Source organism: Phalacrocorax carbo, chromosome 2 (genome assembly GCF_963921805.1).
Source record: "Phalacrocorax carbo chromosome 2, bPhaCar2.1, whole genome shotgun sequence".
Classification (NCBI taxonomy): Eukaryota; Metazoa; Chordata; class Aves; order Suliformes; family Phalacrocoracidae; genus Phalacrocorax; species Phalacrocorax carbo.
Genome location: NC_087514.1, coordinates 2,047,812 through 2,074,619, shown reverse-complemented (window position 1 = coordinate 2,074,619; position 26,808 = coordinate 2,047,812). Strand labels below are relative to the sequence as shown.

At 49.4% G+C, this 26,808-nt stretch overlaps 1 protein-coding gene across 5 annotated transcripts; it reads right to left on the bottom strand.

The window, feature by feature from the left end:
• Nucleotides 1-1,238: 1,238 nt before the first annotated feature.
• TOP1MT (DNA topoisomerase I mitochondrial) lies at nt 1,239-26,731 on the bottom strand. Of its 5 annotated transcripts, XR_010371360.1 has the most exons (17): nt 26,564-26,731; nt 24,158-24,273; nt 21,913-22,034; nt 21,010-21,132; nt 20,299-20,486; nt 19,417-19,561; nt 17,986-18,129; nt 17,301-17,486; nt 16,593-16,661; nt 15,432-15,546; nt 14,504-14,631; nt 13,677-13,771; nt 12,567-12,716; nt 3,808-3,869; nt 2,842-3,103; nt 2,056-2,169; nt 1,239-1,694 (listed from the first exon to the last, which is right to left on the bottom strand). XR_010371360.1 is itself a non-coding variant. In XM_064441990.1 (14 exons), coding segments are annotated over exons 1-14 (1,734 nt in total). In that variant the 5' UTR covers nt 26,716-26,729; the 3' UTR covers nt 10,724-11,824. The 5 variants fall into 5 exon arrangements, 3 of the variants coding, with proteins under 3 accessions (XP_064298060.1, XP_064298059.1, XP_064298061.1); XR_010371359.1 differs by having other exon boundaries at nt 2,842-3,869; XM_064441990.1 differs by lacking the exons at nt 1,239-1,694; nt 2,056-2,169; nt 2,842-3,103; nt 3,808-3,869 and adding an exon at nt 10,724-11,825 and having other exon boundaries at nt 26,564-26,729.
• Between the last annotated feature and the right edge of the window lie 77 nt (nt 26,732-26,808).

Genomic DNA, 26,808 nt, shown 5'->3' with positions numbered 1-26,808 from the left:
CCCCAGGGATGTACCTGTGCTTGGTCCTACAAGGCTCTTTTTTTGTATCCTTCCTGATCATGACCTCTCCAGAATCAGGACAGCAAGGTGGGTTGTCATCACCAGCCCCCTGACATGATCTTTCCCCACCTCAGACCTTCACCCATGGGTTTACTGCAAACTAAACTTGGGCTTAAAGCCTTTGCGTGCCAAACGCCTGAAGGACTCGGGTGCCGTGGTGGCTCCTACCCAACCTGCCATGCACTCCTCACTCCTGGGTGCTGTGAAGGTGGCCAAGTACTCACCATGGAGTCCCACTGTGAGGCAGAGATACTTGGGTTCAAGAACACAGCATGGGCAGCCTAGGGCCAGGTTACACCAAGGTTTTGAAATCCTTCTGAGAACCTGCCCTTTGGCTTCCTCTCTTTCAAGCAGGGCAGCAAAATGTTGCCCCAGGGGCACGCCAAAGCTTTGTTTACCAGTATCACCTGATGTCATGGTGTCCCTGGAACTTCTGTGTCTGCCAAACCCAGCTAGTTCTGGATTAACTTACATACAGGATCATACCTGTACTTAGGAACATTAATAGGGGTATCCAGTAGTGATGTCCAGGTGTCACAAGCTCCAGAGGAGGTCACCACACTTCCAGCCACCCTAGGGCTGGAACCACACTGCAGAAGAGCTATCATGGAGGCAGCTAAGTCTATATCAATAATACATGGAAAGCCCATGCACAGTTTCAAGGGCTATCCCACGGTTGGCTCCACTGTTTAATTGTTAACATGCTCCTCAGCACAGTTTTAACCTGACCAACTACGACCATCACTGACAATTCCAGATCTACTTTCCAATTATTATTTTGGATTCAGCCACCTATTCTGGAGGGAAGGAGTTCAGCTATACAGATGGGTATCAGCTGACCCCAGGGCCAGGAACTGACACAGGGCATTTCATTTGCTAATATGCCTTCCCCATGCTATCCTAGACTTGTCAAGACCAGAGTGTTGACAGCATACTAGAACACCACCATTGGAGATGCAAATTCATTATTTCTCCAGACCTTTTTCTATAAGCCTTTGAAACTCTCTGCCTAGCTGAAGCAGTAAGAGACTCTGATCTGGGGCTGTGCGAATCAGGATTTTATCCTCCTCCTACTCACCTCCATTTGTTTAGCTCTCTGTGTACTTGCATGAGCAACCTGACCATGCTGCTTGAAAAACCCCAGCCCTGCTGTGAGTCAGCACTCAGTAAAAAGAGAATAAATAATAGATGTCTTGGAAATTTATTTTTTCTTTTTTTTTTTTTTTGATGTTGACAGCAGAGCCCTGTTGCATGAGAAGCTATAAAAGAGTAACAGAGGAATCTCTTCTCCATCATACTCAAGCTAGGTTCAGACTGGCCCTTCCATGCCTGAACACCAGATGTTCAGAAGACATTCTGAGGACAGACAGGCAAAATAACTGCAGGTGCTAGTGGACCAGGATGGGTTAAGAAGCTTGCACGGGTTATTCAACAGGGACTTCATCACAGTCCAGTCCAGAGAAGGGGCCTGGTAACACTGACCAGAACTGCAGTTCCCAGCACCACCGTAGGAGGTCTCATCCCTGATGCCTCGTTGAGATTGCACTTGTCCTGAGGGCAGCATTCATAAGGGTCTTTAAACAGGCTGCAATTTGAAATGCAGTTTTTGCTGATCAGCTTCTGCGTGTGAGTGCCTGGATGAAAAGTCAAATAAAACCAACCCATGAGTCTTTCCCCCGATAGCAAATCCTGACTTTACTATGTGAGCAGCATGCGAAATCACCCAAGTCTACATGGGTTACGGTGTTCATTTAACTACCCTCTACCTCACTGTTCAAACAAAGAAAAAAGCTAGGCTTGACCTGTAACCCAACACTGTGCAAGTTCTCCCAAAGCCCCGTGGAAGAGGAATATTTTAGACCCCAGTGCACCAGAGCAGAAAGCAGGGGGAAAGACAAAGACCCACTGAGACCAGGGCTGGGACGCAGGAGCATTGGGCAGCGGGGCTGAGAGATCACAACCCATGCAGTGCTTGGCAGTGGGATTCACTGGTACCTGTCTTCCAAACTATAGTCACACAGGCAGTCTCATTTTTGGTACATGAGGAAGCCGTCAAGCACTGATCATTGCTGGTCTGGTTGGTGCAGGTGTAGCACGTCAGCGAGTTGGCTACAGGAGGGGAACATAAGTTATTTGCATGAGGTCAAAGCAAGAAACCCCTTCCCAGCTGGGCCTGTTCCCATCCTCATGCACGCCACAGGACAGAATAAGACAGAGGATTTAGCTGAGCCTATTCTACCCTTCTACTTCCCCACACCCAAAACTGCTGAACGCTCACACGTAGAAAAACCCTCCTTCCAGGTGAGTGGGCAGCAGAGGCTTTCTGTGGACATCGATATTCAACTACCCCATTACAGCATTTGGCAAATGGTCACAGGGCCAGAACAGCAGTGAAGGTTCACTCAATTTTGAGCTTAAAGCTTAATTGCACCCCCATCCAAGAAGTGTAACATTAGCTGCAGATCTCAAGATACAATTGGGTTTGCGGAGAAACCCCAAAGGGCTGTTTTCAGTGGCACATCATGAGAATAGGAGAAGGTGACAGATTTTGGCTTGCTCTGTGGGCAGCCCAAGGCTGCAGCGTGTCTGCTGCACAAGTCCTTTAGCAGCTGTGACAGCACGAAGGAGCAGGAAAGCTGACTGTGCAGACCAGCTCTTTATCACTGCCTGCTGACTTCTTAAAGACCACAGGACTTAGAAGTTTTAGATGTGGCTTCTTCCCTAAAAATGCCAGCTCTTTCCATCCCAGCCCAAGCCTTGCAGTAATCCTGAGCAACTCACCGATGTCCGTGTAGAGGACAGCAGCCAGACATGCCATCAGGAGAGCCCTCATCTCCATTTGCTCTTCTCTGCCTGCACAGTCTTCAGGGGAAGCAGCTCCCAAATCCCCCGTGGAGTCCTAGCTGGGAGGGTGGCCAACGCAGAGGCTGACACAGGTCAAACCACGTGTTGCAGTGTTCACAGCCCAGACCGGGGGGCTGACACGTACTTGCAGAAGCCCAGCGCTCACATCTGCTGCCCGAGTTTTGCGCACTGCCTTTGTCTGAGCAAGCGTTACTTAATATCTCAAAATAAACCAGAAGGAAAGCAGTTGCTACTGATAGCAGTGGTTCTTCTTTGAAAGAAGGCGGGAGATAAAAGGTGGGTAGGAAGTGGTGACCAGCCTATGAGGAAGCACGGCCACCCAAGAAGGGGGATGGGGACTCAAACTTGCACGCTGTGAGTTGGTCCTAGAGGAAAGGGGGTATGCATACTGGGTCCAGCAAGGAGGAGCCACTCTGAGGACCAGGGCCCCCATCTTTGGTTGCCTAATCAGGGTTAAGTCTGGAGCCTTGGGTTAGCACTGGGAAGGCTTGTCCCCCTGCAGCTATGCAGATTTTCCTCCCATGACTTGGCTCAAGTGCTGCTCTACCAGCTCTATTACCACAACCCTGAGCTTGGCACCACACCAGCAACATCAGGGGAGCCCAGGAGAACTAGCGGGAGACCAGAGAAGGATGCCATGCTACTGATACCACCTCAAAATCTCATCTGATACGCAAACAGAAAGCACATCATCTATGCGTGCTAGTAAGATTTCAATTATACTAATAATATGTTAAGTCTCATCCAAGAATGACAGTCAGTCTAGATCTAACTACTGTAGGAAAACAAAGAATAATCCTATGGAGAATTATATTATTACTGAAATTATTACACACACTTTGCGGTTTCCTGGTGTTTTCATTTTCCTGGTGTTACACTCACCCTTCCCACTCTTGGGGGTTTCATGCTGGTGGCATTACTGTGAGTCATCATCATCTGGAGCCCTGTGCCAGGAAAAATAAGATGTTCATGTTGATAGTTCCTTCTTCCTCTCCCCAGGATCCACTCAGAGTCATTTCAATTATGTTTAACTTTTTTTTTCACATGCTTTTTTGTTCTACAGCTGCATCTTACATCTCAATTTACTATACGCAGTGCCTTTTACATATGTTAGGTACTACTTTTCTACTACTTGTTACCTCTAAAAATCAGCCTAGTCCAGCTCCAGGTCTGCATTTCTTCAGCTAAGAGGTTTATAGCCAAGGGGTTTCCAGTTCCAGCCCAGGCACCATCTCATCACCCCATACCTGCACTCCTCCACACATCTCTCATCTCCACTTCTCAAAACTTTTGCAGTTGTACCAAGCCTGCATTTCTCTACACTATGTCTTGGGTCAGAGTCATAAACGCCTCATTCTACACAGAATAATGGCTTGTTACTGCTATCTATACAAGCCTACAGCTGCACTATACAGAGACATACAAAAGTAAAACAAATTAGCCGTAGCCACTTGGTCAATTAGAAAATTGCTCTTACCACCCAGCCAAGTTAAAAAAAGCCTCAGGCAGTTCAAGACAAGCTCAGTCAGAGCAAACCTAACAAGCCTTAATCCTGAGGTCTTGCAAACTCAGTACAAAGCTTACAGCCTATTACTAGCAATACCAAATTAAAGTTCTATGGGATAACAAACCATCTTGTGTTAGACTCTCAAAGGGGAAAAACACGACTGAGCTATTTTGTTTTATTTATAGAATTAACTCCTGTTTTTCTTGTTTTCTCCCCTTCCTACTCTTTTGCACTGTCACCTTTGAAAGCTTCTACATGAGGCTGCGCTGGATTGTCCTCATGTGCCTTTCTGTGCACTGGGAAAGAAAAAAAGAGGGAGGGGGAGAAAAAGACCCCCAAACTTATTTGCACAGGAAGGGAGTCAGGGGTTGTGCAGCTACAGTCCAGTCATGCTGCTTACTAAAGGGGCCGCGCTGCAAAGCCTACCCCACTGGCTGTAGGGAAAATGAAGCTAAATCAAATATAACCAAGAGCAATAAAGGAGGACGTAATGGAAGGAGTCGTGAATGAGGCACAGCCTGTTACAGCACAGAGCACACGCCAAATTGCAAAGATGCTCAGCTCTTTGCTAGCATTGCCAAGACCCCATTGCATGCTCGCATGGCACACACCACTACATCAGGACAAAGCTGGGGGTTGGTTACACCCCATAAAAGACATGGCGATGATACAGAAAGCTGGATGGCTACAACCTCATATCTCATCCAACACAGGGTCCCAAAAGGGAGAAGGAAGAGAAGACTAATATAAAAAGAAAAAGATGGTATCATGCCATGTACCGGGGCTAGGAAGAGAGGCCAGACCTGCTTGGTCACCTCCCCTCACTGCCTCCTAATCTCACCACCCCTGGAAAGGCAGCCAGCAGAATTTGCTTTTGCAGGCACTCAAGGTCTTCTCGTGCCTGCTTTTGTGGGGAATCCTTGTGCATACGAAAACAGGGACAGTGCTGGGTCCAAGGATGCACTGGAGAGGTGGTGGTGGAGATTTACAGCCCACCCTGGGCCTGTTTCTGACAGAAGTGGGCTTTGCAGCACCAGGAACAGGTTATGGGAAGTCCAGAACTGTTTCTGCCCGGTGGACTACCAAGAAGGAAGCATGAGCCCTAATTAAAGTTGATTAAGATAATTGCCACCCCATTCTCTTCCACTTTGGTAAACTAAGCCTTCAAGAGTTGAAGAGTCCAGATATGGCTTAAGAAATAGATGAAAGATTACAGAGAACAGCTTTAAGACAAAAAAAAAAAAGCACAAACCAAAACAAAGAGCTCATTCTTGTATAGGTGACCTGTGGGAACCAGTTAGAGACTTCCTCATCTGACCCACGTTGGCCAATAATCTGGCCTGTTTACAAGAAGTGTCTGGATTAAATCCATCAAGCTAGAAACACAGCTTTTTTTTTTTTTTTGAAAGGCATCAGCTGTGTGCCTCACCATCCCTTCAGCAATACAGGGCAACCCCAGGGAACCACTGGAAGCTACTTCAGTTTGCAGAGACTTCGCATCATGCCCTTCTCAGGCTGATGGCAGCAAAAGGAGCTTATGAGCCCTCCTGCAGCTGTGAAAGCAGTTATTCAAAGGCTTATTTCTCAGTCAAGCCAATCACTCATAATCCAAGCCTGGATTAAGGTGCAATTAAGAATATTAAGTAATTTATTGGAATTCTTCACGCCCCAGCTTGCAGTGGCTCAGGATTAAGGTCTAGAGAAGCCCTTCTCAGAGCTCAGGACAAGCTTGACTGAGCTCTTCCTGATTCTTTATTTTCTTTTGAGTAACAAATTTGTTTAGCTGGCAAAAAATATCACTACCATGGCTAAAAAAAGAAGCCATAGAAAGAGCCAGCCTATGGACCATTTACTTGATTCCCTGTGGGACGCCCATGATGGGCAGCCATCCCCCATCCACAGCTGCACAGAGCACATGCCAGTCCTCCTTTGCAGGGCACAATCCTGATATCCTGGAGTATCATCCTTGCCTCAGGAGCCATTCCTCTGCCCCTCATTAGACTGTCCTGCATTTTATCGCAGGGATCCAATTTCTCATAAGTTAATGATATGCTTTCCTTTTCAGCCGCTGTCCTTGGCATCAGCAGGGCTGCATTTACAAACACGTGGCAAAGGCTAATGTCTGTCCAATTTGAGCTTGTTTTACGGCAGTCGGAACTTGGCTGGCTGTTGATGGACACAGAGTGCAACTGTATAAACCCAGGGAGCTCCTTAAGGACATGGGGGTTTTTTTAATGCCAAACCACAGACATGATCTTCTCTCCTGCTAAACCGCACTGGGAAAGGAAACGCCTCCATTCATCGTGTTCAGAGACAGAAGGTCAGAAGCACAGCAGTGACAGTCTCAAATCTGTGCTACTCCTTTCCTCTCACCCTGACAAAAGCATTCTCCTTTAAATTTTCTGTTTTATTTTCCCCCTCCCCCTTTTTTATTTTTCATTTTTGCAACATCAGACCCTCAATGGAAAGAAGGGAGGGGAGGAAAAACCCTCTGGGAACCCTTCACATTTCTCTTCCTTGCATCCCCACAGGGGTTTCTCGCCTCTCACATGTCTGCCAGACTACAGCTGTTTTGCTTTCCCCTTAATCTGATCACTCACCAGGGAGCAGATGCAGAGCATAAGCAGCCATTCAATAGCAAACGCTCCTCACTGAGGAGTTTTCATCACACCCACTTCCCTCTCTGCACCAATTAAGATGAATCAGCCAAAAGCCCATCTCTCCAAACCACCTACAGGTGAGCAAAGGCCCTGTCATTAAGCAGATAAAAGAGCAGCTAAGCAGCTTTGATGGCTGCCCTTCCTCAGTTCACCCACCAGGACCCCTTCTCCACTCCACACAGCCCTGGTGGGCAGGGCAGCAGCACTGCCAACCTCACTGCCAGCCCCGACCGCGATGGAGAGCAGCTCTGGGAAACAGGAGGCTGATGGACTTTTTTTCTGTAATGAGGATCAATGATCTGTTGGCTGTGCGTCAAGAGCTTGACTCACCCCCAGGAGAGCACACAACTCGGGAAGCTTTCTGATGAGCACAGCTCAGTCCAAGGGCTTTAATGCTTGTAAAAAGGTGCCAACACGTAGGCTTTATGGTCCCATCTCTCCAGGATGCTGATGCAGAAGCAACAGACAGGGACAAAGCCCCATCAGAACCTCCAGATGCTCAACTTATGCAGGGAGAGGCATTGCTCATGCATAGCTCCTAAAAGCTACAGATTGAGATGGTCCTACCTCCTTCAGCCACAAGCTCCTACCACATCCCTCTGAGGCTCAGCAGGCTGGTGTGCAGTGGAAGGTGAAGTTCAGAGAAGCTCATGAAGTTCAGCAAAGTCCCAGATGTGGGGCTGAATAACCCTGTGCAACAGAGCGTGTTGGAGGGCAGCAGGCTAAGGGGGAAATAAAGCTGTTGCCTTCAGCTATTTAATGAGGAGTGGCAACCAAGAGGCCAGAGCCAGACTCCCCTTGGAGGTGCACAGAGAAAGGACAAGCAGCTGGTTGCAAGGTGCAACAAGGGAAATTCCAACCAGGTATAAGGAAAAAAAAAGTTTTCTGGGGCAGAGATTAACTGCCAAAACAGGGACCCTGAGATATGGCAGAAGAATCTCCCTCCCTGGAGAAATTGAAATCTGGCTGGAAAAGGCCCTGAGCAACCCAAGTTGGTCCTCCTTTGAGCAGGAGGTTGGACTCAAGCCTTCCAGACACCCTCCCAGCCTCAGCATTTCTGGGAAGAGGCTGGGCATGGGCAGCAGGTGCCAAAGCAAGACAAGAGGAACTTCTACCTCCTACCACCCAGAAGTTCGTCTTATCAAATGGCCACAGTATCAGTGCTGTCCTTGTGCCATCACACAGCGTGGGACATCCCCACCCTGCAGGTAGGGAGACAAACTCTCCAGCCCCCAGAACATTTTTTTTTTTTAAGCATCATTATGTAACTAGAGCAGCCCTAAGCCCATCCCAGTATCAGCTTGAGCAGTCGGCTTCGTGCCTTGTAAATTTGCCTTGAGGTCTCCTCCCAACCAATATGAACAACAGGTTTCTCTCAAAAGCACATTAGTAACCCAAGAAGTTACAGGGGAAGGTGTCACTTCTGGTTTTGCCTGAAACCAGATCTTCCCTTTTTGCAAATTTTTTTTTTTTGCTTTAAAATAAAAAAAGGAGAAGGAAGTAATTGCAAAGGAATAATGCTAACATTTTGACTTTGCATTTCACTAGTGAAATACTGGCAAAAAATACTCCTAAGTGTCTTGGGCAAAGCACAGGCTTTTATGTGCCTACAGAAAAGGCACTTCCTTGGAGAAAGTGAGTTGAAACATCCTTGGAAGGGCCAAGGCAGGTAAGGTTCATCTCAGTATGCCAGTATTGCTCATTGTATCACCAAATAACCCCAAACTGTTGGGCTGGGAGGGAGATCCTGCTCTCAGAAGTGTCCGTGACGAGGGTGTGATCCTGCTACACAGGGTCCTGAGCAGTGGAAAAATCCCTGTCGGACTGGGCGTTAGGCCAGCCCCGCTGCTTCGTGCCACTGTGATGTCAATGGCAAGTAGCTCAACTTCTCCAACCTGTATCTCGCTTGCATGTGGCCGAGGGCCAGGAGGACACTCCCCAGACTTATCAGCCTCTCTCTAAAGCTTAGATGTTTCAAACATCGTGCTACTAAATGCAGTGCAGCTTATAGGATACCTGGCAAAACACATGAACTCTCCACCTTGCTTTTGCTTTGTACTTGGGATTCCAATCTTGGTTTCACCAAGCTTTTTGACAGAAATGGTCAAGCCCCATAGAACTGGTTTATGGGGCAACACAATTCAGGGTAACACCCTTTGGGGAAAGGACACTTCATTTAAGCTCCTACAGAATAGCTAATAATTACTATTTAGCTGACACCAGCAGGTCTTTGACATCCAGAGCACCTGAGCATGGCCAAACGAGTCCTTCAGTATTGCACAGAGCCCATCTGCCAGCCTGGCCCTCCTCGTCTGCTGCAGCACAAGAGGCAAACACAAGGCCTCCATCTTCATTAGCTGAGCTCTCACTGGAGTTGAACCACCTCAATTTTGCTCCAGGCATGACCTTTTGGAGGGAAGCAGGATGCTTTGATAAAGATAGGGAAGCTGTTGAAGAAAGCACAGCCCTGGAAGCATGAAATATTGACAGCACCCACTCTGTGGATCCACCACCCCAGAAAAAAACAGGGTGAGGACAGAGAGGACCATGTGGGACAGTAGTCACCCAGTCTTTCCACCCCACTAACCCAGTAGCCAGCCAAGGATCACAGCACTGATGGGAACCTGCTGGAGGAGAGGCCAAGAACCAAGCTACTTATTTCCTCCCAAAGCTGTGGTAGGATTTGCTTTCTAGGGTGTTTTTTCCAGTGCTCTGCCAGCAGCTCTTCAAACTCCTGCAGCTACTAATGCAGCTCCTTTCTCTCACATGGTGCTTGAGAGACTTTTTCCTCTAGGAAATACTTAAAAAAAAAATCTATTTGTTCAATGGAAACAGCCATGGTGCTCATCCAGTTGCATCTTTCTCCTTTTTTTGTGTAACTGGGAAACAGGAGCACTGTGTCACTAGGGGTTTCACTAGAATCGCTCCATTTTTGGGGATGGAACAAACTTTCCACAACAGTTAGTGGTGAATATTCTTTTTAACCTTGTTTGAAAGCCAGAAAGCATTTATCAGGGTGGGCAGAAAAACATCTCCATCCATTGGGACCAAAGCGGTTACCTCTGTTTCACAGGAACAAATGCAACACAGGGGTCAAGGCATGCTTGGCAGCTCCTACCCATTGCTTGTGCAGCTGATAACAGGTCTATCTTTGCCAGAAAAATAAATCTTACTGCATTCAGATTGATTTAGATCTGTGTTTTAGGAGTCAGTTGCCTCATTAAAACCAACATGAGCTCTTGGGGCTTGCAGAAGCAACCCAGTTTCATAAGCTGCCACATCTCAGCCAAGCTGCAGAGCACACCCCAGTGCGGATGCGAGATAAAACAGTGTTGGCTTCACCCATGCATTTCCCCCTTACATTTGTCATAACTCTGCTATCACGCAGCAATTCCATTTCGGTGGCTCAGTTTTGCATACAGGCCCTTAGGGACTAAGCACAAATGGTTTGAGATCTGCGGGCAGGCTCTTTGCTTGAAGGCAAAGGATTTACTATCAAGCCTAATCCCCTGCAGACAACTGAGGGTACACAGACCCCGTTATAGAGACTGAGCCCTGGCTCAGAGCTCTGCACATCAGCTCACAGCAGAACCGCATCCTGGATGAGTTGCGAAAAACCTCCAGTCACCGATACTCAGAAAAAAAAATCACTTCCAGTTTTAATGAAATGCATTTCAAGTACCTGACTTCCAACCAAAATAGCAACAGTTTAAACACAAGAACAAGCGGCTGTAAACGAACACATGGGAAGCACCGAGAGCTTTGGACTACAACAACCTGAACATCAGCCCTGAGATGCCAGAAGGCTTTGCTGCCAATGCAACAGCTTGCTTACACCTGAGATTCACTGGCATGTAGGCTAACAGTTGCCAGGTCCATGCCAATATCACTGATTTTTTTTTTTTTCCTCTGAAAAACAGCCAATTAGGCACAAAGCACCAACAGTTTATGCTATCAGTCCTTGCCTGCTCCATGCCCAGCAGGAACAGACTGGGGAGGATGCAGCCTGATGACAAAGCTGTCATCCCAACACAGGCACAGCTCCAGCAAGATTAATACCACTCCCCAGCTTGCTCACATCCCACCAGAGCCTGGCCCAGCCCCACAGCTAGCAGCATCCTTTCCCATTGCTAAATCTGTGGCTGGACAGTTTAGTTTCTGCTACTGATACAGTGAGCTGAGCCAGAGCCAGCTGAAGCAAGTAGGGGAAAGTAAGTATGGCTCCAAGCAAGATGTCCTCTCCCTGACCAAGGTTTAATGACACAGGGGTGATTAAAGTACACTTCACTCACACCAAGGTGAATTTCATCCCTCCAATGCAAAACCTGCTTTTTAAACCAGCATCTTCCCCTCCCTCGCCATGACATTCACTCCCTCCCACACCATTTTTCCATTTTGATTATGTTTGTGCAATTGCACTTTCTCCTCTCCTGGAGGTGAAAGGGCACAAAATACTCCAACATGTAAAACCCTGAGATTTTTTTCCCCTTCTTCCCAGTGCATCCCTGACCCAAACCCGGGTCTTATACTGCAGCTGCCTGTTTCAGTGCTGTCATTGCCTTGTGTTTCCCCATCGAGCCAATTCAGAGAGCCTGAAAAGGGCAGCACAGCTCCACTACATCAAGAAGGTAGGAATAGATCTAATCTTGTTATCAGCACAATTAAGGCTCTCATTCAATCTTCTTCTCAGACTCCGGAAGAGGAAAAGAAAAGATCCAAAGCACTTGGCAACTCTGGAGAGGAATTAAAAGTTCACATCAAAGTCACTGCAGTCAGGATGAGTGTCACAAGTCAGCAATACCTGTTTCAACCAGAAACTGGGTGTTTGTTTACAAAAAAGGCACAAAATACCCGTATCAAACATGTTCATTAAACTACCCCCCAGCCCCACCCCTGCAACAACTGCAGCAGCGCGTAAAAAACCCCTTCCAACAGCACCAAACGAGCACGATGTAACATGAAAGGCACTGCCTCAGAATTCAAAGTCCTCATCAGCCATGTCGATCGCCCAAGCAAACTTGTCCCTCTGCGTCTTGTTGTAGATCTTCTCGATGGGCACGCCAAACTTCTTGCACCTGCACAGAGCAGAAGACAGCAGTGGGGATGTGCTACCCATCCCGCTCTGCTCAGGGTGCGGCATCTTTCGGCCATGCAACCTCCATCGCCCCAAGCTCCTTAAGAAATTACCTTTTTTACCGCTGTCAATAACGATGTGCAAAGTGACCCCTTCTTGCCCTGAGCCCAGAAGGGACACCCTACAAACAGTTATTTGCAGGAAAGGAAGCCTCAGCTTTGGGACTTTGCTCACCTCTCCAACACATTCAGGGCTTGGGCAGGTTTCTTTGTCCAAAGTTTATTCCTTTTCCCCCAAAGGCTTAGAGCTCTGGCATGCATTTATCTCCCTCCCCAGGCAGCACTAGGTGATCTGTACATCTCTAGAGGCACATCTGCCCCATAGCATGCCCAAGACTTACCAGGCTATGCTAATCCTGGGGTCCAGGTAATTCAGCTTGGACGTGCCCAGAGCTATCTGCTTGTTCTCCTCCTTGTCTGTGGCCTGAACATTCAGCTTGGCCAGCTGCTCTTCCAGCCGCTTCAACAGCTTCTTTTTCTTCTCCACATTGCTGAAGGCAGAGGAAGAGCAACACAGACAGCATGTTAAGTGGGAAAAGAAGCAGAAGAGGTGAAATACAGAACAGTTATTACGTGCTGCTGCCTGGGAGCATGACTTGAAGCCAGTGAGTTTCAGCTCAGAGTAGTCTCTACTTTCACCTTAAGTCCTATATGGCCTGAGCCTAGAAATACTCCAAAACGGCAAAGTAGAAGATGCCATTCAGCACTACCCTACTTTAAGTACTTTAACCTGATAAGACACTTCTGTTTGTTACATGATCATCATCAAATTTGGGCAAGCACAAAAGCCAGGACCCAGGAGAGACCATCTCCTCAAAATCAGGCTCCATGAGCAACAGCCATCTCCAACAACCTGCTTTGCATCTCAGCAAGACAGGGCACGAGCAGAAAACAAGAAACCCCAGAGTACAAGATACAGGCCTTGTTTCTCTCCTCCAAGCTCCTCCTGTCTTTGGGCAGCAAGTCCCATTTGGGCTCTGGGAAGGGGGAGCGAATTTGAACAGATCCCATGCAATGACTGCTGCAGAGATCAAACAAGCCACAATTCACCACTCAAGTGTCCTGCAAAAAAAACCCTGCATGAGGACTAGTCTGTCTATCCCCAGGCCTAGGCCCAAGCTAGGCATCCTTTGCACCATGGCATTTGCAGGATAACTCCAAACCAGCAGCTTGCGTTGAAGTTTGAGTATTCAGAGAGATGTGCTGTATCCCAAAGAAATCCCCCTGAAGGGGAAATTTCCAACACTACTGTTGCAAGAAATCATCCAGACGTCCACCCATCTGCCAGGCTGCCATGGGACAGGAGGCACCCTGGTACCCAACAAGGGCACGGTCAGTTCTGCTGAGCTGCACATAGGGTGTCAGACTGCACCCTTCCCCATCCACAGGACCTCTGCACAGAGACCCCACTGCAAGAGTATTGTAAGGATGAGTCAGGAAGGGTCACTCACGCTTTTGCTTTGTCATCTTGTGTATCTTCGAACTCATCCTCAGCTTTTTTCAGCTCTTGCTGGGCTTCTTCCACTTGTTGCTTCTTGGCATCGATCTGTGAAGGTAAATACAAAGTCATCCCATGCTCCTGTCCTCCCTTGAGGTTTCACCTGCCTCCCTCTTTCCCTGTGCTTTGCCACACCACTCACCACAATGTCTCACCAGCCAACAACTTGCCCCTGCAACACTTGCTGTTGCTCAAGCATCTCTTAGCATCTTGCAAAAAAAGTTCCACACGGTACTGATGCCAGAGACATTTGCAGCTCTTAGCTGTTCGTCCTGTGCAACTGCCTGAGGCTGACAGGCTCATGACAGTGCTGGAGCCCACTGCAAAGCCCCAAGCTCACCAGTAGAGTGTGAACAAAAGCTGAGGACAGTTAAAAGTGGTAGTTTGAGGTATTCCCACAGCAGACCCATGAATTTTCAGCTGGTCCTCCTGCAAACAGCCAGACAGGAAAACCAATTTCCCTGGTCCCGAGCCAACTGTGTCAAAGATGTGCCACTGTAAAAGGCACCCAGCTTGGTTTGAAGACACAAAGAGATGAAAAAACCTCAGTGCCAAGTGTGCTTCATCCAACATTTGACCTTACCCCATCCCTCTCTGCCCTGGGCTGCTGATGTCTCTGTACTGATTAAAAAAACCACTATTCCTGGTTTATTCTATGCCGTGCTTGTGATCAATGCAGTCTCTTTAGGCATCACGTTACTCACCCTCTCCCCATCCCCAAAACAAAAAGGGATCAGAGGTGAGATCAGGTCTGGGGGCCCTCAGTTTATTCTGTCTCACCTTGGTCTGGAGGTTTTGCATCGACTTCTCAAAGGTTTTCGGTGTAGACCTCTGATGGTTGCACAGGATGGCCACAGCTCTGTTAGCTCGGTTGTAGGAGAGGAGTTTTCCTGCAACATTGTCTTCAGCTGGAAATAAATGGAAGCATCACTATGTTTCCTTTCTGGGAGTTGGGGGAGGCAGGGAACAAACCAGAACAACAGCAAGTTTTTTGCTTTTCCCATCCTTTCTCAAGGGACAGCAACACTGGTTGGGGAAATTAAGCATCACTGAATCTGATACTGTGCCTCACCACTCATGTGTCCAAGGCAGGCAAAAATAATGCAACCAACCAGCAATGCCAGGAATATTTCTGTTCCCCCTTCCTATCTCGTGTATCAGTTAGTCTGACTATCACCGAGGGGGATCTCATCAATATAAGTATATGAAGGGCGGGTGTCAGGAGGATGGGGCCGGGCTCTTTTCAGTGGTGCCCAACGCAAGGCCAAGGGGCAACAGGCACAAGCTGGAACACGGGAAGTTCCACTTGAATATGAGGAAAAAATTCCCTGTGCGGGTGCCAGAGCAGGGGCACAGGCTGCCCAGAGAGGCTGTGGGGTCCCTTCCCTGGAGACATTCACACCCTGCCTGGACGCGGTCCTGTGCCCCTGCTCTGGGGGTGCCTGCTCAAGCAGGGGGGTTGGACGAGGTGATCTCCAGAGGTCCCTTCCAACCCCCACCATTCTGTGATTCTGTAATTATTTCTCACTTCACATGGTTCCCAACCCACTACATACCCCTGTAAGTTACATACCACCCTACAATGTGCTGCAACACCTGCCAAGGAGGGGCAGGCAGTTCTAGGGACCCCAAGGCAATGGATGGACATCACTGAGCCCACTGGCTGCACACTGTGTCTGGGGTACCACAAACAGTATTAGTAACTCACAGTTAGTGAGTGCCTTGAGCTGCTCCTGCAGGGTGATGGAGGCGTTGTAGGTCCTGAACACTTTGGCAGTCAAACCATCCATCAGACTCTGGAGGTGTCTGTTCAAGATGGATGTCTGGAGGGAAGAAGATAGGACTAAGCAGGGCAGGGAAGAAAGGAGAACAAGCAGAAGCCAGGACAATAAAGCACTTGCTTTTTAGGCCATCTTCTGCCTCAGCAACCAAACCAGGCATTAAAAAGAAGTCTTCTGTAGCTTGCAGATCTGCTTGTTGGGTCAGGCCTTCATCTACCAAAACCTGGCACAAGTTACACCTAAACCCACAAAGAATTTATCTGGAAGTCAATCTCTGCCCATTTATGTCCTTGAGGACATCTCACATCCAATATCACATCTCGCATATATCACATCTGATATCTGTTCTACAGAGCACATAGGGCTGCAGTTGGGCTAGAAACAGAAGATGCTAAGAGCCATCTGGGGTTTGGAGGGAGCCTTGCTTGTACCAAGAAAGCCTATCACAGGTAAATCCTATATAACCAGAGAAGAGCAACCTCTTAAGAGAAGAGATGGGCAAGGGGCTTTGTAGGGGGTACAGGCAGAGGGGGACCATGGGTGGCAGCACCCTATATCCTACACTGAGGAAGAGGTTTTTGCAGGGAAGTAGCTCAGGAGGGAAGGCTGCAGCACAGCTCTTCATTTCTGTGCTCTGGAAGCTTCTCCTGCTTCTGCTGAGCCCAGTGAGGTGTGAAAGCATCAAACCCATGATGTTTAACACCTCTGGCAACACCCCAAGCAACACATGCACGGGCAGGCCTCCCCAGGCTAAAAAAAAGCCCAAGCAGATGAGTTAGAGGGAAGGAGTGGAAAGCCACATCCTTATCAGGGGCTACTAGTGGGTGCAGACAGACAAGCCTGCATTCAGAGAAGCAGAGATGCTACCAGGGCAGAAAGATGGAAAAAATATCACAGCATCCCAGCAGGGTGTTCAAACAGTTTCAGTGGTGTTTCTGGAGGGGAAATAGTTAAGACCAGGGTAAAGAATGACACTGATGCAGCACCACAGCCTGGGAGCCTACAGGCTGAACAGGGGTGTCACGGGTTAGCACCGATGGCCCAGAGGGAGTAGAAGCTGTTTCAAAAGCTTAGAAGTGACAACTCACATTAAGCCTGTCAAAGAGGTCATCTGCTGGGTCCTTGTTCTTCATGAACAGCTGCAGGTTCTTGAACACCTGAAGAGGAGGAAAGGATGGCCGTGATCAGGGACAAGAAGCCAATTGCCCCCAGACATCTCCCTCATCTCCATCTGCCTCCTCATCCAGACTCACTGAGATTCAGACTTGTGTAGTACACATCCTAATGCACCACCAACCATCTCATCTTCAAGCGCTGCCACTGGGACCTCAAAGCCACTGGTGCCACAGGCTGTTTCCCCCACTCTATCTCTGCTATCCCCAGCACTCCAGTTCCCCAACAAACACCATTAAAATCATCTATCCCACAGGAAAAGTTAAAAATAAAATATCAATAAGGACAGTTCAACTCCTAATGCCCACCAGTCAACTGAGGATGCTCCAGCAGGAGGCAGGACTTCTCTCTGTCATGGTTCATGGGCTAGAACCACCTTGAAAGCTCTATCCCAAAGTTCCTCCCCCTTCTCCAGGCCAGAGGCAGCACACGTATGCCCTTGTCACCCAGCACCATTGCGTCTCACACACATTGCCTTCATGGTGTTAAAGCACAGGCGGCATCTTTGCAATGGGTTTCAGATGCAGACTCAGGACTGATGACCACTGAGTGAACCAAGCCATCCAGCTACCCCTGCACCAAATGGCCATGCCGGCTGCTGCCTCCCTTTCTACCCCACTCACCGGCTTCTCCACTGACACTTTGTTGTAGTAACGGATCGAGTCTTTCCCAAGGAAGTCAAACTCCACCACGTGATCCTGCCCATCCAGCTTGGGGTGCAGCGTTATGTGCTCCACACGCAGGGAACAGCAGCCAACTGTGTCCGCAGTCTCCCCTTCCTCTTTCTCATTGCCAGCTCGCAGGGCCAGCTGGAAGGAGACAACGAGCCATTCATCCCAACCCACCACAATTCCCCTTTCCAAGGTTAATGTAGACACGGACACTGCAGGGGAGGAAGCTTTCTCACGACAATGCCTCACTGAGTGGCTGTTGGGACCCTGGTAGAAACCAAGAACTGACTGGCTCCAGCAGAAGATTCTTTTACTGCTCTAAGAAACCTTAAATTATCAACCCCCCAGAATAAAATTACCCAGGTCTCCAGTGGGACGTTTGCCAGAGACACACGCGCTGATAAAGTCCAGGGAGGCCAGTACAGCTCCTGCACTGTGTCACAGCTGTGTCTTCACACAAGCATCAGCGGATAGGAGGAATCACCATCCTCCATGATCACTGCCAGGTGCCTCACAAGGAGCAACCCTGGCTAGTCCAACCAGTGGACACCAGAAAAACTACAGGGTGGATCAGGTAAGCTAAATCCCAGCCTCAGGAGGGATGGGGGACCTGGGGCCAAGGTGGGGCTGCAGATACCTTATCAATGAAGTAGAGGGCCACTGCTCTTTGCCGCTTCTTCATCTCCTTGGACTTCCAATCAGTTCTGTACTGAGCACGGATTTTGTGGACAACATCCTTTAAGCGCCGGGCTACCTCATACTTCTGCCAGTCTTTCTCCCCCTGGAAAGAGGCCAAGACCCAGTGCCCCATCTTCCTTCCACACCCACCATTCAGACCCTGTTCTGGAAACACCTCCAGCATCTAGATACTGCTCAAAGCCCATTGTTTTCTTGAGGAAAAATCCATGAAGGGGGAGAATCAGAGCAGAAAAAGCTCATCTAGGGTTTCTGTGCCCTCTGCTGGCTGTGCTGGACCTGGCATCCTGGCCAAGTCTGAGCTGCTCATAGTCTGGAGGTGTCGCCTGCCAGCAAGCAGCCAGCACACAGCAAATGTGTGGTCAAATGAAGTGGTGAAGCGCTGCATGGCCATGGCCGCTGCTGCTTGGACACCACCACGGGCACAACTCAGCAAGTGCATTGTGTCAGTCCAACTTGCATGCAGTTTCCTTATGTGCTTTGAGGAGTGGGAATAGTTTTAAATCACCTTTCCCTCCCCACAGCATTCACTCCCTCCCATGGCACTACAGATGGTGATCCCACCTCCCCCTGCCCTCCATTTACTAGCATAAAATCATAGAATCATTAAGCTTGGAAAAAACCTTTAAGTCCAACTGTCAACCCAACACCCCCAGGCCTCCTAAACTATGCCCTGAAGTGCCATGTCGGCATGTTTTTTTGAATGCCCCCAGGGATGGTGACTCCCCCACCCCTCTGGGCAGCCTGTGCCAACGCCTGACCACTCTTTCAGCAAAGACATTTTTCCTAATATGCAATCTAAACCTCCCTTGATGCAGCTTGAGGCTGTTTCCTCTCGTTCTATCTCTTGTTACTTGGGAGCAGAGACCAACCCCCCTCACTCCAGCCCCTCTCAGGCAGCTGCAGAGAGTGAGAAGGTCTCCCCTCAGCCCCCCCTTCTCCAGGCTAAACCCCCCCAGCCGCCCCCCAGCACACTTGTGCTCCAGACCCTGCCCCAGCCCCGCTGCCCTTCTCTGGACACACTCCAGCCCCTCAGTGCCCTAAATGAATTCAACTCCATAGCCTCTAGTCCCTGCGGACCCTCTCTGCCCTTGTGTGGCTTCCAACAGCCTTGCCTGGGCACACCGAGCAGCACGGCACAGGGATGGCTCTGCCAGTAGCAATCCATCCCCTGGAACAGGCTTGATGCTTACAAGTCATCCCTGTCCCTTTCTCCTCAGCACCCAATGGCATAGCAATTTAGTTTATCTTTGTTTTGTTTGTTGTTTTTTTTTTTCAGGGGGAAGTACATTGTTGACACGCCACATCTCTGCTTTCCCCTGATCTTTCCACTTAGCAAAAAGCTCTGCCTGAACAGCAGCATCACTCCAACCTTCAGCTTGGAGCTGGGGTTCAGCATGATGTACTTCAAAGTGTTCTGGATGTTTTCCGTCCACGAGGCCAGCCAGGTAACCGTGTTGTCAAAGCGCACCTCCTTCCACTTGTGCCCTTCTGGTGGCTCGGGGATCTTGGAGTCCCTGCGGGCAGAGCAGGGTTACAGCCCTCAGACCATGAACAAGAAACAGGAACAGGTCATCAGCTCGACGGCTTCTTCACAGTGGGCCAAGAATTGTCAACACATTGTAGCATTACTTACAGAAAATATACAGCCCACCCAAAATTGCTCCACTGCATGATCAGGTCTTTATCATTTGGATGCTGGGGACAACAGGAGAACTTGCTGGGCTGGTGGTGAGTGTTTTGAATCAAGGCCACAATGTCTTCATATGGGTGGTTTAATACCAAGCCAACTCACATCACTTAGAGGGCAAATACTCTTAACCCTATCCCTGCTTTTCCTCCCTCCGGTGAGGACCCTGCTGCTTCCAGTCAGCATGGGGGACCCATAAAATGAGGAGAAATGGCTTATTTGGAAGAGGAGCACGGGACAAAGAGTAAAGAGCTGACCCATCTTCAGAGAGGCCATAGGGGCACTGCAGTGTTTGTAGTTGATGTTGGGTGAACAGTGCAGGCACAGCTTCTGTGGCCACTGCACGTCCACAGAGAAATTTAAAATCAAACTGCAAAACAGATATTTGGAGGTGACCAGGAGGTGACAGAAGGGCTCCAGTGAGTTCGAGCCTGAGGGCGTGCAAAGCAGTGATTGTGGGAGATAAAACCCTGCACCAACTTGGAGTAGACGAGACGTGCTGTTTACCCCAGTCCAAAAAGCAGCTCAGCTTTTGGGAGCTGAGCTCTTCCCATGGCAACTCACTTGCTGCAGTTGATGATAACATCTTCTGGCATGATCCTCTTCTTCAGCATGCCCATTTTGGGGTGGTCACCACGTCCACGGAACAGCCCTGGCGGCTCAGTTTTGAAGTTACCTATCTTCTCCCGGTGCCCATCCAGGATGCAGTACCCATACTCCTCCTGGATCTTGTCTGCCTCCTCCTTCAGTTTCTGGAACGAGCACCATCCCCCCCATCACCACAAAGGATGAAACCAAAACACCATGACTCATGCCTGCCTATCGCTACCCTCCTTTCCTTGAAGGAAGCAAGGCTGGAAAAAACAGAGCTCAAAGGGTTGGAGAGGAAGAAGTGAGCTGGGGTCCAAGTCCACTCCCAACAAATAGCTTGTCTCCACCCACTTTGCAAACCCCCACAGTGATGCTGTCCCAGCATGATATGCTGGTGGAACAAGCCTGTGTGCCACCAGGCCCTTAGCAAGGTCCACCACCCTCTAGAGAGGGCAGGACCCCAAACCATGGTCCAAGGACAACTGGTATCCTGCAAAGGCATGAAACATGCAGCATCTACATATAAACTTGAGGGGTGTGATGATCCTGGAGACAGAGCTGGTCCAAATGCCAAAAAGGTCCCAGGTCAGGTCATAACACCAAGAAAGGAGACAAGACAAAATACCCCAAGCTGGTCCCAAAACATATCATCCAGCCCCAGACATCATAGAAAACAGTCCTCACCTGCTTCTCCTCTTTGGAGAGTGCTTTCCGTGCCTCACTTTTTTCCACAAAGTACTTGTGGATCTCCCTGAAGTCACACTTGTCCAGGTCCTTGATTATCTTCTGCTCCTTTGATGTCATCTCCTGAGTAACAGATGAGAGGGACTGGGTAAAGCCAGGAAGCAAAAGTAACTCCACAGAGCTGCTGCCTACGCCTCTTCTTCACAGAAAGAAGAAATAGAGACTCACATGCCAGTTCTTCAGAAAAGTCAGAAGGAAGCAGCCACCACAGCTATTCCAGCTGTGTGCACCCAAGGGCAGGCAAAGCTGCTGTGGTAGGAGGCCTCTGGACACCTGAGCCTGCACCCACAGAGAAGCAAAACACAGCCGGCTCTGTGGTGGACCAACCTCTAACCTCTGCTGCAGAAACAAGCGGTCCCCAAGCATGGCTGCACGCAGCTTGCAGGGGCTGCAGAAGAGGCACTGAAGGTAATTGGGGCCACATAAACTCACCCTAGCAGGGGTCTTGCTTTTTTGGGGGACTGAGCCATGGTGCTGTGTGACCAGGAGTTTAATCCTTCAGAGGGACACATGCCCCAAACCGTTTGAGAAGCTGTTTACAAGACCCACCACCTGCTTTCTTTGGTTGCGTCACTACAACTCAGAGGGAGCACGAGTGCCAATGTGAAGCCCTCAAGGATACTTCAAGACAGCAAGTCCCAGCCCAAACCCACAAGCAGCAAGGAAAAAAAAAATCATATAATTTAGAATCTTGTAATTACGTGATTGTAAATTATGAACTAAGCCACAAAAATATCATTCCCTCCGTCCCACACTGCAGCCTAGGGTCTGCCTGGAAATGACAGGTTTAATGCCAAGTGTTTAATGTGGAAGACGGCATGGAAGTCCTCACAGGGAAGGTACCTTCCTCCAGTCATTGAAGAAGTTGTTCTGGAAGATCTCCTTGGTCGTGTATTCATGGTCAAGCATTTTGGCGTAGAAGGTAGCAATTTCCTCCGTTGCCAGGCTCAGCTTCAGGGGTTTGCCTAGGAAGGGAGAGGACCTTTAGTATCAGTTATGGGGACAGCCCAACCCTGCAGCCCCAGGCAGTTGTTCAGCAGGTCCCAGTGCTCAACACAGTGCCAAAACAGGGACAAGGGGTGAGTACAGACACTGGCAAGACTCCAGCACCCCCCTGCACCAGGCACAGCCTCGTCTGGAGATCAATACCCAGAGCGCTTGGCACAGTGGGATGCTGCTGCAGCCCATCTGCAATCACACACTTAATTTTCTTTTCCAGGAGAGTGGAAATCCTAATTTATGTTAAGGTCACTGAGCCACAGGACTTTCAGCAGCCACCATGCTATGATGAGTCCCAAACTTCTGGCTCCACATGAAGACATGGAAAGGTTTGTCTTCTGACCATGATCACTTCTGGGACCATGCTGAATAGCCAAGGTTCTCACTTGGCGAGGTCTCATCTCAAATACCTTCCCATGCAGATGAAGCAATCATGGGAAGCTCAAAGCTGAGATTTGTGCAACAGGTACAGATGCAAGAACCTCTCATGGTGGTCCAGTGGATCTTGGATCATTTCTTGGAGGCGGCAAAGCCACCGTCCTCACCTGAGCTCTTTGGCTAGAGCAATGAAGTCTAGTGAACCCAAGGAACATCTTGGCTTTTCCCAGGAAACCAATACTTTGAAACAGGTTTTCTAAACAAGCTGCAGGAAAAGCACACTGCAGAGCTCCAGGGGATGGTTCAATCCTACTGCACCAGACACTGGTTTTGGGGGTTCCTGAGCTCCCCCTGAACTGCAAGGCATGGTGGGTCACAGCCTTATAGCAGCCCCATGACAGCCTATATACACCAGCTCAGCCATGGTCCCTTCCTGCCTGGGGTTGTTGCCTGTCCACAAACATTTTTTCAGCCAGTAACGATGACAGCTATTAGCAAACCAGCCACCCCCCAGGTGCACGTAACACACAGATGGGTCTCCAGCAGCTCAGAGGCCACAGAGAAGGTCCAAACCCTATGCAGGACTACATACGGATGCCAGGGCTCCTCCTCAGAGACCGAAAAGGTCTCCAACATCCCCATCAATGTCCCAGCAGTGCCCTCTGGTGATAGCGTTGCCAGACACCTTATTTCCCCAAATTAGCCTTTTTTCCTACTGTAAAAACCCACAAGGTATAGGAAGTCCCAGTAAGGGGCCTGAGGAGGACCAAGACTCCATGGGACTGCAGTCCCCTTCCATCTCCAGCATCCCTTGGTCAAGCCCCCATGGTCCTTCTTGCCTCCCTTCCCTTGATCTGTCAGGAAACAGTTCAGGGATGGGGCTGAGAGCAGGGAGAAGAGAGCCCAGCAGGCATGGTGGGAAACTAAGGAGGACAGCAAAGACCTGGTCTGCCAATCTCTCAGCCCCTTCACCAATGCACCAAGTTGATGTAAGGCGATGTATGGCAGCCCTGGGGACAACATGGAGAGCTGTGACTAAGAGCTTGGAGCAATCCAGCCAAACCTTGCAATGTCTTAGAGGACAAGCAACATGGCAGTCACTGGGACGGGCAAACCGCACCTCTCCGACAAAACCACATTCTCCCAGCTTGTAGTGAAACGGTGCATCAGCTGACTTAAAGCTCAAACCCCAAAGCATTTTAATGAGGAAAAAAGTTTCTCCCCCTCCACCCCAGCCCATCTTTGCAAGAGGTACACAAGGACTTCAGGCGACAGCATCAAGATGCATTGCTTCCCCTTGAGAAACTCAGGATCCAGCCCTACCACTGCATGCCCCATGGCCGGGAGAGGCTGTGAGCAGAGGTGCAAGTCTCAGATCTACACACTGTTGCATTGCAACATCCTAAAAACAACAGCAAGCAACCACATGAGAGCCATCACCCTGACCAGGATGCTCCACACAGAGGGGATGCATGAAGCACTCTGCATCTGCCAGGGGCTCATTAGCTCCCCAGTAACCCCATAACTCCTACCACATGCAAAATGCTCCAGCTTTAACCCATGGTTCAGGCTTTATCCAATGGTATATTTAGGCCCTTTAATAATGTGTGGTCTGCAATGCTTCCCCCTCCATACAAGGGAGGACGGTGGCTCTTTGGCCGGGCAGAGGACAACTCCACATGCCCCAGGTCCCATCACAAGGCAGACATACCGTCATAATAAAACTGCACATCATCAGGCAGCGGCTCGTAGAGGGGGGCGAAATAGGGTCCTCTGTGTTCCAGCTGCGTCCACTTCACCCCATCTTCTTTCTTCTCCTCTTCCCACCTGGGACAGATGCACAGGGACTTGTGAGAGCATCCCCACCCTGGGGTCTGGGACCTTCCTCCAAGGTCACACCAGGGAGATCCTCTGTGAGCAGCAAGATCTCTCAGAGGATCCTCTGTGAGCTGCCACAAAACCCAGATGAAATCCTGTTTTCTCTGCTACTGCCTCAGTTTCCCTATTCTTTCAAGCAAGGAAGACTGCAATACAACCCAGGGAAAGGCATCTTGAGGACAGGGACATGCTCAGTGCAGTGACATGGAGGAACACAGGGGAGAGCAAAAGGATGGATGGGTCAGCCAAATCCATGGGGAAAGGCACAGAGACCCCTCCTCTGAGCCACAAAGGTTGCTCAGTTTGCACCAAGAGTCTGAAAGGGCTAAAACACTCCCCCCTTTCCTCACTACAGTCTTTATTTAAAAAGCACACAAAAAAAGCTCATGTGCATACTCCAGAGGAGCTCACACCATGTTCGGCGCTAGCAGACCACTGCCCCATACTTCTTATACCTATGATCTTAATGCAAATAAAAATGTTAAAGCACCTCTTCTGCCTGCAGAGCGATCAGGATTTTAAAATCACCACAAGTCTTAACTGAGAAATTTTTAAAATATAAAAGGAAAAACAGACAAATTAATTGAAGACACCCACCCTGAAGAACAGAGGAATCACATTTAAAAAAAACAACCCAGGTTGGGGGCACAAGAAGCCTGCCAGAGAAGTTTACTGATGACAGCACATGGGACAGGCACGAGGTCTGTGCCCTGCGGCTCAGCACCCGCCAAGCACCTGCCCATTAACCCCAGCATCTCCAGGAAAACAAGGGTTGCTGGGAAAACACAGCAAGATTTCACCCTGGAAAAGAAAAACCCCTGTGTTTCTTGCTCAGCGGTGCCCCGGAAGTATTTCTGACCTTCCTCCTCCCCCCAGGAAGTGGGGTGGAATAAATCAATCACATCAAAGTGTGTCAGGAAAAATATAGAGGAAAAAGATAAAGAAAAAAAAATAATCAACAAACTACAGAAAATTTGGCTGAAAGCATTTCAGAGACAGGCAGCTGAGGGTGATTTGCAGGATGCTGCAAGGGCTCTGTCTCTCCTCCCATACCCATGCGATCCCCCATCCCGGCAGAGCATTGCCTGCACTCACCTGCTGCAGCCCCCCGAACCTGCCCGGAGGCAAACGGGGCTGAGCCGGGGGTGACGGACCCTGCGGCCAAGCAACGAGGAGGCAAGACGCCAGTACATGCCAGAGACCACCCACAGAAACAGCGAGGCTGGCGGATGCCCAGGTCACCCAAAACATCTCGGCCCGGCACCCCGCTACCCACCGTGGCATGGCGGTGGCGGTGCTGGAGGCATCGCCATGAGGAACCACCAACTGTGTCCAAGCAGTCCAGGCTGTGGCACTCCCCACGTGCCAAGGCAGTGCAGCCTTATGGGAAATGTAGTCCTGCACACGTTTCGGGGCAAAACGGCTGCAAATCGAGCCACATACCGGCCTCTCGCCTCTGTGCCAAGCTCCAGCCCCACAAACAAGGCATTACCTAGCAAAAATACCTGCGTGGTCCCACTTTCATGCCACCCCGTGCCCCACAAGAGCTGTCCCAAACATCCAGGCACCCATGGGTATCCCTGTCTGGGGTAACACTCTAGCAGCTCCCCACAGCCCAGGTTTGCGACAGGCTCCAAAGCTTCTAGCCCCCTAAATGCTCCTTCCCTGCCCCAGATATTGGGGTGCTCTGGGAGAGAGTGACACCAAGCGGCTAAAGCCACTGCTCCCTGCCACCTCAAAAAAAATACAGCATTCACCAGCACCACGAATATGTCCTTTCCCAATGCTCTCCTGACTAAAAGCTTGCCTGGATCATCCAAAAACTGCTGCAAAAGTGGGGGGGAGAGGGGGAAATACAGCCCCTTTGTATCCTCTACAACTCCCACTGTCTTGGAAGCTTTTTTATCACACAGTGTCACACAGATCATCTCCTTCCACCAGCCATGAGCATCTCCCTTCCCTGGCTAGGCACCAGCAAAGCCAGTTCAGGAGGAAAGCTTATTGTATACACTGTTACAAGAATAAAAATATACAGAAATTATTGTGTGCTCAGGACCTCCCATTATCTCTCATTCCCTTCCTCCAGCCAAGAGCTCCAAGTTCAAGACTTAAGATAATACAGCAGAACAGTTAAAAATAGCTGTAAAGAATTTTCACAATTTTACCCCAAAAAAACCTAAAACCCCAATTGCATTAGTGTTAGACCTGCCCACAGGCCATAGGCACACAAGACACTCACCATTTCCACTTGTTTTCTGCCTCTTTCTTTTCTTCCTCTTTCTCCTCCTTTTTAGCCTTTTTGTTGTTCTTTTTTCCTTCTTCTTTAGATTTCCTTTTCCGGGTCTTCCCCAGGGTCTCCTCCTCTTCGCTCTTCTTCCCCTTCTCTTTCATTTCCCCCTCTGACTTTTTTTCCTTGATTTTCTGCTTTTTCTCTTTCCCTGGCACATCTCCCTTCCCTGCCTCCTCCTCCACCTCCTGCCCAAT

What these genes read in the sequence shown, in the direction of transcription:
- TOP1MT (XM_064441989.1), bottom strand. Translation starts at nt 26,715, where the DNA reads ATGAAAGAGAAGGGGAAGAAGAGCGAAGAGGAGGAGACCCTGGGGAAG. An exon ending in TCTTCAATGACTGGAGGAAG is followed by an intron (nt 21,133 to 21,912) that starts GTACCTTCCCTG and finishes TCTGTTACTCAG; the next exon opens with GAGATGACATCAAAGGAGCA. An exon ending in GTTATCATCAACTGCAGCAA is followed by an intron (nt 19,562 to 20,298) that starts GTGAGTTGCCAT and finishes CTCTGCCCGCAG; the next exon opens with GGACTCCAAGATCCCCGAGC.